The 13,754-nt window shown below is 34.2% G+C and overlaps 2 protein-coding genes across 4 annotated transcripts; one reads left to right on the top strand and one right to left on the bottom strand.

The window, feature by feature from the left end:
- Window positions 1-258: 258 nt before the first annotated feature.
- On the bottom strand, window positions 259-3,267 carry LOC146903667 (uncharacterized). Of its 3 annotated transcripts, XM_085724213.1 has the most exons (4): window positions 2,180-2,870; window positions 1,786-2,052; window positions 899-1,050; window positions 259-551 (listed from the first exon to the last, which is right to left on the bottom strand). In XM_085724213.1, the coding sequence occupies exons 3-4, from the start codon at window positions 1,034-1,036 to the stop codon at window positions 465-467; spliced, it is 225 nt and encodes a 74-aa protein (XP_085580339.1). In that variant the 5' UTR covers window positions 1,037-1,050; window positions 1,786-2,052; window positions 2,180-2,870; the 3' UTR covers window positions 259-464. The 3 variants fall into 3 exon arrangements, with proteins under 3 accessions (XP_085580339.1, XP_085580338.1, XP_085580340.1); XM_085724212.1 differs by lacking the exons at window positions 1,786-2,052; window positions 2,180-2,870 and adding an exon at window positions 3,122-3,267; XM_085724214.1 differs by lacking the exons at window positions 1,786-2,052; window positions 2,180-2,870 and adding an exon at window positions 1,476-1,733.
- A 1,970-nt stretch (window positions 3,268-5,237) lies between these two features.
- MAB1 (Transketolase family protein) lies at window positions 5,238-12,965 on the top strand. Its single transcript, XM_085724209.1, has 14 exons — window positions 5,238-5,343; window positions 5,583-5,626; window positions 5,717-5,773; window positions 5,857-5,937; window positions 7,659-7,685; window positions 7,792-7,854; window positions 9,397-9,483; window positions 11,110-11,235; window positions 11,385-11,518; window positions 11,630-11,702; window positions 11,809-11,874; window positions 12,133-12,171; window positions 12,266-12,505; window positions 12,596-12,965. The coding sequence occupies exons 2-14, from the start codon at window positions 5,603-5,605 to the stop codon at window positions 12,662-12,664; spliced, it is 1,086 nt and encodes a 361-aa protein (XP_085580335.1). The 5' UTR covers window positions 5,238-5,343; window positions 5,583-5,602; the 3' UTR covers window positions 12,665-12,965.
- The last annotated feature ends 789 nt before the right edge of the window (window positions 12,966-13,754 follow it).

The raw sequence follows: 13,754 nt of genomic DNA, 5'->3' as shown, positions 1-13,754 counted from the left end.
CAAAATGGAGATAATGGGGAGATGGGATTTAAGAAGAGGGGTAGGGAATGTGTCATCGATTACATTTAATATAAATTTATAAACTAAATTCACGCCAAAATAACATGAATATGCATCACAACAAGTACAGTGCTAGAAATTGTGGTAGGAGTAAACACAAATGTTATAGAACTATTGCCTGGCTTCATAAAATAGGCAAGAGACTATGCACAGAATGCAAGATAGTGTAGACGTAATTCTCACACAAGACACATCATGTAGCTAAAGCTCTAAAAAGCTGTAATGGATTTGCAGCTTATGCGCCCTAGAAGGGTTACATTCTACAAAATAGTTTTTGTAAGAAAGTTAAAATCATTGGCTAATTGAAGCATCCTCTACATTTTTTCAACTGTCTAGCAAAAACTAATCTAGAATTGGGAACCCAAAATACCGAAGGAACAACCTTCAGGTGGACATCCTTCAACTTAAGCATTCTTTGTAACATTGTTGGCACTGGCAGAAGAATTTGCTGAAGGAGATGGTTCAGAACAAGCCTTGAGGACAGCTTCATTCTTTCAAAAAGAAAAAATGTACTATTACATTAGCCATTGACAGTCACAATTATTGTTCTATGTTTCGAAACAAATACATGAGCAAAAAAAAAAAAAAAAAGGCAAGCAGTCGGGCTTGGGAATCATTTGGAAACAATATGTATTATGTTCCCAACCATGCAGTTGTGCTTGTTGAAATAAAGGCAATGGCTCATCAACAACGGCTAATAAAGCAACAAATTAACATCCTTAATCATTTTTTCAAGGAATGATGAACCTATTTAATTACTAACATAGAATGCTGAGCTAAAATAGCAAATGTGCAGAAGAATCTAAATTAGCAGGGAAATTGTGAGTTGTTCAAATACCTGCCATACACGGTGAAGACGCTTCTTGGCATTGGCTTTACGGGTGGTGGTGAGCTTGATTCTCTTCCATAAGAGTCCTGAAGAATCATGCTTCTTCACTACCTCCATCACCCGCGTCCCCCAAAATGCACCACCCATCTATTTTATTTTACCTGCAAAACAAACCAGATTCAATCAATATTTCATTTTACAAAAGCATCACCTTATTTCTTACACTACCCAGTAGTCTCAAGCAATCTGTGATCAAACTGGTGGTATATCTATTAACTAACAGAAATGCACAATCTTCATAAGTTTGATACACTGGTGGTAATCACATAAAACTTTCATATGTAAACGTAAGAACTACAGACAAAAAAATAATATAATGAAATCTACAACTGACAAACGAAAATCAAACACCCAACTAACTCAAATAACCACAAGTCGTGCCCATTGCCTAGAGCTTCTTTTACAATGTCCTCGCTAGTCACCTCTCATAACCATAAATTAACATACCCATATATCAAAATCAAGACTTAGAAGATAATAACATAATCAAAATAAACTATTAACAATGAGGGACTTAAGAACTAACTGGGTTTGGATATTCAGGGAAGACTCCGATCCTGGACTCAAAGTAGGAATTCTAATATGTGAGAATGGAATTTGGTACACTGAATCTAAGTACAGATTTAGAGGATTTAGAGAAGATATAGTTGAATGATGAATATTGCACTCCTTTCATAAGATGCTTTGAGTACGTAAGTACACAATCAGTTTAGGGAATTAACATAATTCTACAATATTAGGCCACCTACGCTACATGCAGCTGGCAAGTGACTTCTAGAAGAAATAAAAGGTGCTGAACTGTAAACAACTAAATTTGTTTAACTTGAAACGTAAACCTGCGACAATGCCTGCCCCTTCAGAGCACCCTTGACCTTAAGGTGATAATTTGGGTATTGTTTCAACAAGTGATAATAAGATTCCCAAGTTGCAAGGTCAAGAAGGAGGTCTTTCCACTTAACCAACACTTTGGTGGCAGCAACACAGCCTCTTTTAACCATCTCTCTGTCAAGGATTGCCTCAGGAATTCCCTTGATAGATGGTTGATAAAAAATCTGTGAAACAGGTTGCAACACCATGGTGGGAGGATTGCGGCATAATTTCAGCTGAGAGACATGAAAGACATTTTGAATATCAGCAGTTGCAGGCAGTCAGAGCTTATATGCAGCTGCTCCAATTTTCTCAATTAGTTGAAAGGGACCAAAATACTTGAGGGATAAAAAGGACTGCTACCTGATGGAGACTTGCCTATTCCTATTCGGCTATAATTTCAAGTATACCCAGTCACCCAGATCAAAGTTTCTGTCACTGCAGTGTTTGTTAGCTTGTTGTACCATTCGGTTTTGAGCCCTCATTCCTCAATAGGTGAAACTGATGCAGTAGTTTAATCACAAACTCCTTAGCCAATCTAGCATAAAGTAAATGAATTGGAGGTGTTTTGCCCATACATCATCTCATAAGGAGTAGTTTGAATGGAGGAGCGGGAGTTGGTGTTAAACCACCATTCAGCTAAGGCAAGCCATTTAGATCATGATGTTGGCTTCTCACTACACAGACACCTCAGATGTGTCCAGACACTTAGTCACTACTCCGTTGCGTTGGAAAAATTCAGTCCAAAATGTGCTCAAAAAAATAGGATCCCCATCACTAGTAATAATAGGACTAGGCATCCCATGCAATTTAAAAATATTTGGTTTAAGAACAATTGAGCAACATCATGCTGCTCTCTAATTGTGTGGAACGCAACGCAACGCAACCTCCAATGATGGAAATGATCTTGGAGAGTGGAGCTGTAACCACAAAGAATCTATTTATCAACTAACTGTATCAGTAACTGCTAACTTAACTATTACTAACATAAATTTGAACAGGTCAGGCCGGTGATTCGCAACTAAAAGTACAAGCTGCATTTTCCTAACATAACCCTCACAATGTTAAAAAATAGAGCAAACAATAATAACTAAAAAAACAGAATTGATTTCACTGTAAAAGTAAAAGAATCTATAGCAATAAGAGATTGGTCGATTTTAGAAAAAGTAAATAAGACAAGTAATTGAAAGCAGAAATAGTAGATATTCATCTCATGTGAGCAAAGAAAATGATAGTAATGAGCTTCCATTCCACCCAAACTAAATATGATTCATGCGGAAATGATAAACAACACTAATCACTCACCTCAACACTGATTCTATGAAGATGAAAATTGAGATTAAGAGAAGCGATAATGTATTGAAGTGAAAATGAGAAGGTTTGTTGGTAGATGGGTCTCTCCTCTCGAAAAATACTGGATTGGGCTTCGGATTATGGGTGGGTTTGTTTTGGATTTTTTTTTTTTTTTTTAAAATAGGGTTAATTAACTAAATGGTCCCTATAAATATTCATAATTTTGTTTTTAGCCCCTACAAAATAAAATCACACTTTTTAGTCCCTATAAAATTTTTCATCAATATTTTCAGTCTCTATAAAATTTTCCATCAGCATTTTTTTTAGTCCCTATAAAATTTTTCCATCAGCAGTTTTAGTCCCTAAAATGCTTAAGAAAAATATCACAGGGACTAAAAAGTGTGATTTTATTTTGTAGAGACTAAAAACAAAACTGTGAATATTTATAGGGACTAAAAACTTAATTAACCCAAAAAAATAATTTTTTTTTTTATAAAAAATTCACTTTTGTCATTTCTTTGTTTAGGATTTTTATAAAAATCATTTTATTAAAAAAAATCTATTTTCATTTTAAAATGAAAAACTATTAGGATTCGTTTTTTTTCAAAATCTATAATCCATATGTTTTTTGTTTTAAATCCATTTTTCCGTACTTCCCAAACCAAGTTACACAACATATGAACAATGTTTGTAATAATGCTTCACCCTATGCCAAACTTATGAATTGAATTGAAATTTATATCACATTTCATTACTTAGTTTGTTTTGACCAACAATTATGTTTAGAACAACTTATGAAGCAATTAAAGATATACAAAGAAATGTAGATATTGATGCAAAAATCAAAGTAAGAATATAATAAAAGTATAAGTAAAGATATAATTTCTCTTTAACTTTTATTACATCGACTAATTTTGATTTTTTTTCCTTCTAGTTTAATTAACAAAACCAACCATTATTATTATTATTGTAAAAAAATAGTTGTTTTATTTGCTTATTTTAAATTGTTATTATGATGAGTTGAATGGGATGAAGGGCAGCGCGCCTGCCTCGTGTCTCTCGTGCATACTTTGGAGGCCTAAGTGGTGAACGGTTGGTGGTACATAGTGGCGTTCGTTCCTTCCTACCTAATTTTTTTTGGTTACATAAAGTTTAGGTGGGTTTGGCTCCGGTCACCATCAGGGTCAGGGCACGCCTCCGGGCCCAAAGGGCACTTATAGAGGTACTTTTATTTTAACTACCTAATTTTTTTTGGTTACATAAAGTTTAGGTGGGTTTGGCTCCGGTCACCATCAGGGTCAGGGCACGCCTCCGGGCCCAAAGGGCACTTATAGAGGTACTTACAGATCACCCACCAACATTGTCCTCACATCGGCAGAGGGAATCGAACACACAACCTTCTGCAAGGAAGTGACCCGTTCCTTACCAACTGAGCCAACGTGTGTTGGTACCTTCCTATCTAATGCACAAATTATATTTGTTGATAACATTTTATGTTGATAGAAATTTTTTTTTCGTATAGTATAGTTATTAGGTAAATAAAGAATCCACCCAAGTTTATTATCGATTCATGGTTTTTGCACATTTCAAATTTTTTATCAATTGAGTTATGTTTATTATATGGCGTCCGAGGTTCGAACCTCATACCTCGCATATATTATGTATTGTCCTAATTAACTGAGCAAAGTTCACGGGGACATCAATAGAGTTATGTTGACACAACAATTTTTTTTTAAGAGAAAAATAAAACAAATCAACTTTTAATTATAAAAAAACTATTATGATTGTAAATTAAAGTGGTTAAGGAATATATTCGCTTTTATTATATGGTCTTAAATCATAGTCACTAGTGTCTTTGGAGGAAGGTAAATGTAAATACCTTTGTAAATACTCTTTGAGTTTGAAGGTCTTCCCTGCCTTGGACTGGGGCACCATCCCTTCACCCTAAAATTTATGTAACCAAAAAATCATGCTCACCACCTCTTTCAAAAAAAAAAAAAAAAATTCATGACTCATTAATTTGCCAAATTATTATCTTACACATTTTTTTTATAAGAAAATGAAAAAAATAGCAAAAATATTCGGTTCAATTTTTTTTTATTAAGCAGAAAAGAATAATGAATTCTGGAAATTCAATCGCGACCTAAGTATTCGTATTCCTCTACGCTCTCTCTCTCTCTCTCTCTCTCTCTCACCATTGATACTCACCAACTCTGAAACTTTTCGTTCCACAGGTATTCCACTATTCCTTTCTCGATTCATTTTCTCTTTCGATCGATCCGTGTTTTTTCATTTTCCGATCTCTCGTTTTTTTTTTCAAACCTAATTTCACTGTGTTTTTGTGAGATCTCGCCGGTTACGATTTTTGCCACTTAGGTTTTTTTTGCTACAAGATTTTTTTTTTGTTTTGTTGAGATTTTTCTTTCTTAGGTAGTAGTTTGATATCATTCTAAATTGATAATCTATTTTGCAGCAATCAAGGAATCAATCAAGATGTTAGGTGTTATAAGAAACAAGGTAGTACATCATTTCTTCAATTCTCTTCCATAAATATTATTATTATTATTTTATTATGATTATTAACACTTTTTTCATCATCATTTTCAGAATCTTCTTCGGCCTTCCTTTTCCGCATTCAGACATCTCTCTTCTTCCGCTAAACAGGTTTGTTTGTTGTTTTGCTACTTTCTTACTTATCAATCTCTAATTCTTTCAGTAAACTCTAATTAATCTATTTATTTATGCAGATGACAGTGAGAGATGCTCTTAATTCAGCTCTTGATGAAGAAATGTCCGCCGATCCTAAAGTCTTCTTGATGGGTGAAGAGGTAAAGCGAGATATGGTTTTCAATAATATACCGTAGTACAAGTAATCTTCAGATTTCGTAGGGCTCTGTTTGGTATAAATTAGCTGATAAGTTAGCATATAGAGGATGAGCTATCCTATAGCGGATATTCGTAGCTTAGAGTTAAGCTTTTTCCGTAAAGGCTGATATAACTTATGTCAATAGATAAGCTCAAATAAGCAAATCCAAACAGACCCTTTGTAGTGTTTGGTAAAATTAACGGTTGAATTAGATTGTAAATATGAAATGACATAAAAATGATTCATTTAATTAATATTTCATTTTTTTCAATTAAGATTAGAGGGGTAAAATTTAGATAAATATTTTAAAGCTTTAAGCTATTTGAATTAGCTTATCAAAAAACACTATAAGCTAGTAAAAATAAACTATAAGCTCATGAATAAGTGATAGTTACAAAACATGTCTTTTTCAGTCGAATGTGCTTATAGGACCTAAGCTATAAGCTAAAAAATGGGTCTTGCCAAACAGAACCTAGGAAAGAGGCAAGATCAGTCTTTCAAGTTTCATCCTTGATTGGTTGTCTAGAGTGGAGTAAATATCTAATGTAATACTCCCATAGATTGTATGGTTTAGTGAATATTCACATTGATTTAATCTCCTGTCAGATTGCAATTTTAGTGAATATTTAGAATTTTTGTTATGGTAATTTTGCAAATGGATCTGAAACCCTACAAAACCGACTTGGACTTGTAAGGTGACAACAGTCAATAGTCAACCACTCAAACAGATTTTCTGACCATATCTCATCAAATATCAAACTTCTCAACAACCAGGCCTTTGACTTTTGTGTTACATTATAAATCCATGACAAGATTTACGCTTCAAAATTACACTTGATCCAACATTTTCAGATTTTTTGTTGTTGTGACCTAGTCCCTATTTTCGTAAAACTAACTGATCAGAATGTCTAGAACACCTAACTAAAATATTGTAATAACAGATTTTTCCTAATAGTAGTAGGTAGATAGTACGAAGCGGTCCTCAATGCTGAGGCGTTACACTCAATACTGTTAAACAAATTCAGCATTGTTATGTTACCCTGAAGTACTTAGTTGACCTTAAGATTCCTTTGAGGATACTTTATTAACCAAAAGCGTAGAAAAGAGAATGGAAGAGGAGATAAAGAATACCTCTAAGAGACCTGGTCCTATATTCCGACATATATAATATGACGGGCAAAACTGGCTATGTTCATTTCAATATAATTGGTACATCAGAACTAGAAGAATTGCAATAGTGAATCGATTGTCAAATATATGCATTTATACAAATATACATACTCACACACACATATTGATTAGTACAAACACCCACACACATACATGCATAAACTTACACACAAATGCAAGTATTGATTTGTACATTCCACAGCCGGGGCTTCTTCTGTTCAAGTTGTGCCACTTGCCTAGTCGTTAATATGACCATTGACTTAATTTGGTCCTTTCGTTTGTTTAATTCATCTTTCAGTTTTAGAGTTGAGGTGGTCGTTTATTAACCTAGCCAGCCACTTGCATTGCATGAATGAACATATATCCCACGCAATCTTCCCCTTACAATGTCTTTGCTTATGACATCTGCTTCAGGATATTTCCACCTGAAAATGGCTTAGTGTATACCGTATAAAGACATGCATGAATTATTGTTCATTTTCTAATGTTTATTTTGGTTGTATTTGATTATAGGTTGGAGAATATCAAGGTGCATACAAGGTTGGTTATGTGTCTCCACTTGTTCAAGCTATTTCCTTGCTGGCTGTTGCTTTATTTTATTTTATCTCTATTAAACGTGTCTATTTTCTCTGTTCCTTCAATTTAGATTTCCAAGGGACTATTGGAGAAGTATGGTCCTGAGAGGGTTCTCGACACTCCCATCACTGAGGTTATTTTTCTTACATACGCTTACTCGTTTAATTCATACTTTGCAGCCACTGATTTGCGAGGTTTAAACCATCCCTCGCTGTCCTTCCTTTCATGTTTACATTTTTATAAACATTAATCCTGTCATTGCTTTGAGGTTTATATACCAGTGCTTGTGGATTGGTACAAATTTTATTGTTCCTGCCATCTGTGCATCCATCTAATAAAATGAACAAATTCAAACTTTGGTAATGTAATGTGATGGATGGCATGGGGTGTCATGTTGGGCTGTTTTCCTCATGCGAACTTCTGCTAACTTCTATTTTGTAAACAAACGCTTATTGAGCATGAAATTGAAAAGATTTTTCCTGCTTCTTAACTCTAGTAACAGCTAGAAATTGATACTTTAGTATCCCACTTTTTGTTACATTTTTCAGTACCATGAGTGGTTAGTTTATTTCCATCTTAGGGGGTGTATTGGATTAAGATTTTAAAGGACAATTTTTGCTTAAAAGATTTTGTAGGATTTTAATGACTTTCATGATTTTAAAAGACTATCAGGATTTTCAATTTGGATTGCAATGGATTTACATCATAAGATTTTAAAGGATTTTATGGAATTATAAGATTTGAAAAGATTTTATGAATTTTAAGGACTCATTGAAAAAAATGATTACAACACTCTCTATCATAATATTTTCAATACATACTATTATTTTTTATTTTATTTTTATGATAGATAAAGAGAGGGGAGAAGAGAGGAGGGAGAGGGGAGAGAGAGAGAGAGGAGAGAGGAGAGAGAGAGAGAAAAGAGAGGAGAGAGACGAAGAGAGAAGGGAGAGAGAGGAGGGAGAAAAGAGAGGAGAGAGAGAAGGGAGAAGGGATAAGAAAGAGATAGTAACTTTTAAAGAAAAACAATCCCAAGAAATCTTATGTCTTCATGAAAGACTTTTTCTTGTTAAAATTTCACTAGAAAATCCCACAAAATCCAGCAAAATCTAATTTATTAAACAATTCTTTGAAATTTGAATGATTTTGAATACCATGAGACTTTTTTTAAGTGATGAAAAGTCTTGATTGAATATCTCAAGACTTTTTTAAATGACAGAATCTTGATTGAATACCACAAGACTTTTTTTAAATTGCAAAGAGTCTTGATTGAATACCACAAGACTTTTTCATAATTAAAAAGTGTGTGTTTGGATGATGTAATTTGGAAATTTTAAAGAATTTAAAATTCTTGGCAATTTACCTCAAAGTATTTGAATTCCCTCGTAACATTACATTTCCTCAACATTACATTGCATTCCCCCATCCAAACAATGGAATTCACCTCAAAGTATTTGAATTCCCTCATAACATTACATTCCCTCAAAACATCCCCCCATCCAAACACACTTAGAATCCTAATCCAATACATCCCCCTTAGAAGTTACAACCAGTGAGTGGACTTTGTATGAAAATAGAAATTCACTAATAATTCCTGGTAAAAAAAAAAGGATTTATATTGCAGCTGTTTACATGGTGTAATTTGTTCAAAATATAATGTTCATTAAATATGCAGGCTGGGTTTACTGGGATTGGAGTTGGTGCTGCTTACTATGGTCTAAAGCCTGTTGTGGAGTTTATGACATTTAACTTCTCCATGCAGGTTAGTGTTTATCTCGATTGCATCCTTTCTTAAATTCAGTGTGCAATTAAGTGTGTTAATTTTACATCTTTTGGCACCCCATGATTTCTGTGTTTGGTTTTCTGTTTGGAATCTGCAAGCAATGCTCTGGATGAATAAAGTTTTTTCGTGAAAAGTTGGCTTCCTTCAGATTATTAGATGGCATCTTATGAATTCCGTCTTCTGTGTGATAAGAATACAGTACACATGTTACTGAGTTTCCAAATGATGATTAGTTTGCTTAGGACACATATTGACTTGTCAGTTTGCATTGAAGATCATGTTGTCAATTGCAGAGTGTTAAACCTCGAATATTTTATATCGAGAACATGACTATATGATGATTATGTATCTAAGATGATTCATTCATACAATATGCAATAAATGCTCAGATATTGAAAAGTTTCCCAGAGTGAAAGACATCATTCTTTAATAATCAGAAGTCATGATAAATTAGTATAGATGTATAATCATTATAAATTCAGGCATAATCAAATTAACAAGTTAGTAGCAACAAAACTGAAGATTATTAAAAAAAAAAACATCAAATCCTAAATAAAAGTGTCAAATTAGAAGGATAGTGATGTGGCTTGTGAACGGCAAACCACACCATACAGTTGGAGGGGGCACAGGAAGACTGAGAGAGAACCCCTCAGAACCTTCAAATCCTTGATAACTGAGTCAAAACAGAAAGCAGAATTCTGTGAAGCAGAGACAAAAGAAATGTCAGTAAGTTGCAACAATAAAATTAAACAATGGAAGTTGTGAAAGCTCAAACCATAATCCGTGGGGTGAAGGTGAATTAGAAGGGTAGGCATGGCAAAAACCCCAACAGAAACCTGACGGGGACACAATATCAGTCTTTGTTGAATGTGTTTTGCTGATGTGATAGCTTGCTCGTTCAAAATTTAAAGCATTTCTGTATGCATGGTGAAAGGACACCCAACCCATGTAATCCCGTGATTGATTGCCCTCCTAAAGATACAAACTACGGATTTGTGGCTGGAGGAAACCCGTTGAGCTCTATATTGGAAGATCTGGTTTAGTTTATTGTTTATAGTGTCTTGACTTATAAATCATCACCAATTATGTGGTGTTTAGTTAGTTTGACAGTGTCTTGACTTTTATAAATCATCACCAATTATGTGGTGTTTGGTTAGTTTTATAGTCACATGGAATCCATACTAGTCAGTCAAGTTTTGTTTGTTGGTATTTTTTTGCCGGAATATCATTCCTTGTCAATTCTATTTGTTTTAAATTTTGATATTCAGGTAGTAGTCTTGTATATTAATTTGTTTGTGAAATCTCTTATGTCTGATTGCCTTATGTTTGCAATTCTTCCTGTGCATACCCATATTAATAATCACACCCTAAAAGCGATTTTTATCAATGCTAAATAGTTCTTAATGTTAAAATCACTTTTCATGTAACATAAATCAGTTCACTTAAAAATGTTTCTAACTAAAATTAATTGTGTGAAGTCGGGTTCATTCAAAATCAATTTTTCAAATACTAATCTAAGCACTCCCTTCATCTTCTTGGCTTACTAGGTTTTCCCTATCTATTTCATCCCATTTTATCATTATGTCATCTTGATTTCTGTTGCAGGCAATAGATCACATCATTAATTCTGCTGCAAAATCAAATTACATGTCTGCTGGGCAAATAAATGTACCTATTGTATTTAGAGGACCCAATGGTGCTGCTGCTGGTGTTGGTGCTCAGCACTCTCATGTATGTTTCTCCTGACATTTTCTTCTATGAAACTTCTGTTAACTATTTGTTTACAAAACCCACTGTTTTTCTTTCGTTATGACCCATTGAGCACATATACTTCAGTGTTTGTCTATATTCATGTGTCCCACAACTTTGCTTTTATGCAGTGTTATGCATCTTGGTATGGCTCATGCCCTGGGTTGAAAGTTTTGGCACCATATTCATCTGAAGATGCTCGTGGTTTACTTAAAGCTGCTATAAGGGACCCTGATCCTGTAGTTTTCCTTGAAAATGAGTTACTGTAAGTTGTGCTGCTTAATTAGTAATTCTAAATGAGTTGTTGAAGCTTGAAGATTTCTAACATTATTTCTAGTTTTAAATGATATTTTATTTGATGACTTATGTGCTGTAGATATGGTGAGTCATTCCCTGTTTCTGCCGAAGTTCTTGATTCCAGTTTCTGCCTTCCCATCGGAAAAGCAAAGGTACTTAATTATCTGTAGTATTTGAGATCCAGTCCTTTCTTGTATTTTTTAGTGTCATCATTATGAAATTTAGTATTCTTATCAAGTTCATGCTTGCGCTTAACAGATTGAGAGAGAAGGGAAAGATGTGACTATTACAGCCTTCTCAAAAATGGTTGGCTTTGCTCTAAAGGTTTGTTTACCCTAAGATCGTTTTGTATTCTAGGTATTTGTTGTTTGCTCAAGACTATTATCATTTACCTAGTAGTATGTGAGATGGATATAGGTTTGTCTTGCATTTAAATGTTAAATAAACAATAACAGAAGAAAAGAGGACTATAATTTTTTGGATCGCTGTGTTTTATATATTTGAAGTAAAGTCGGAATCTCTAACCTCTTCCTGTCCTACCAAGCAAACACATTTGCAATAACTTTTTTTTACTTTGTTTAGGCTGCTGAGACACTAGCAAAGGAAGGAATCAGTGCTGAGGTAGGCTTTGCAATAGTTTGTGATGAATTGCTGCCCTTTATGCACTTTCTCTTTGGTTATAACTAACGATGAATGTTTTTTTTTACCCACAAAGGTTATTAATTTAAGGTCAATCCGGCCGCTTGATCGAGCCACCATCAATGCTTCTGTCAGGAAAACCAACAGACTGGTGACAGTTGAAGAAGGGTTTCCTCAGCATGGTGTTGGCGCTGAAATCTGTGCATCTGTCATCGAGGAGAGTTTTGGCTATCTTGATGCACCGGTGGAGAGAATTGCCGGGGCTGATGTTCCCATGCCTTATGCAGCAAATCTGGAAAGATTGGCTGTCCCACAGGTAATGTTTCTTAAATATCACTTCTAAGGTTTCAGTACATGTCTATGTCTCATTATATCTCTTTGCTTGCTGGTATATGTGGATGTACAGATTGAAGATATTGTTCGTGCTGCAAAGAGAGCATGCCACAGATCTGTGCCTATGGCTGCAACTGCCTAAATTAATCGATCTAGTTCTGAAATTTTTCATGTCTTGGTTAGTTCTTTGGTAACCCTTTATGTTACCAAAAATAATTCCCCTCAAATTTCCACCACAACCTCGTACAAAAAGTGGTTTTACTCCTTGATTCTGTCAGGCTTTGGTTTGAAAGATTGTGATGTAAGCATATAATATTGTCGAAATTTTCATGAGTAACAAATTCTATACATTTTTTTTTTATAATTCCCAGCATATCTGGGAGGATGTTCATGTTCAATAACTTTGATGATAACAATGACACGAGAGGAAGTTTTGTATGGAACCTAGTGGTCAACTTCTGTTTTTTTTTTTAAAAAAATTTAAATTTCGAGTTCATTTTCTTTCTAGCATACCGGAAACTGCAAAGGCCAACTTGCTTGCTGTTTTGAGTTCATTCTTAAAACAAGATATATTTAACTGTGTGGGTTCTATACTCTTGAAGACTGAAAATTAAATTCTGGTAATTTGTTTGCATTACGTTTGGGACTTTGAATTGTGGCTGTTATCCCGGTATAAGCCTGCTTCTGAGATACCCATACTTTAGTGCATCCTTTTTTAGACACAATTACGTTGGCAGCTATCGCCTATCACGTCGATTTGATCTTAGAAAATGTGAAAAGGCAGATTGGAACCTTGTACATGTCATTTACATCAAAGTATATAACAGATGTTTCAGTTTTCTTGGATTATTTGATTATCAGCATCCAGTTACACATGCTTGCAGTTATTTTTCATCCTTTTGTTGGTTTTTAACACCATTAACAATCATTTGTTGATAAATTACAATTACTTCTGAAATTGTTATGGTCAAGTTCATTTAATAAAATCATTTCTTATACATACTACACACATATCACTACCATAATGGTGATGAAAGACACACCTGAGTATGATTGAAGAATTACATTAGTGATCCTAAGAGTTTAAACAATATGTTCGACTAGGAGTTGAATATTAGATTGTCGGAGTTTTAAAATGCAGATAAAGCTAAAGTATTGACTAATCCGTTGAGTATAATAAAATCATTACATGTATCCTCTTCAATGGTTAGAGGAATGGATTTAATAGAGCA

This window comes from Medicago sativa, chromosome 7, assembly GCF_051527215.1.
Source record: "Medicago sativa cultivar Bolivia chromosome 7, Bolivia_mono, whole genome shotgun sequence".
NCBI classification, from domain to species: domain Eukaryota; kingdom Viridiplantae; phylum Streptophyta; class Magnoliopsida; order Fabales; family Fabaceae; genus Medicago; species Medicago sativa.
Note: the sequence above shows the minus strand (reverse complement) of the source record. Positions and strands in the feature narration are given on the sequence as shown.

Coding starts and splice junctions, on each gene's coding strand:
- LOC146903667 (XM_085724212.1), bottom strand. CDS start 1,036: ATGGGTGGTGCATTTTGGGGGACGCGGGTGATGGAGGTAGTGAAGAAG. Junction 552..898: donor GTCTTCACCGTGTATGGCAG/GTATTTGAACAA, acceptor TCTTTTTGAAAG/AATGAAGCTGTCCTCAAGGC.
- MAB1 (XM_085724209.1), top strand. CDS start 5,603: ATGTTAGGTGTTATAAGAAACAAG. Junction 5,627..5,716: donor TAGGTGTTATAAGAAACAAG/GTAGTACATCAT, acceptor CATCATTTTCAG/AATCTTCTTCGGCCTTCCTT. Junction 5,774..5,856: donor TCTCTTCTTCCGCTAAACAG/GTTTGTTTGTTG, acceptor TTATTTATGCAG/ATGACAGTGAGAGATGCTCT.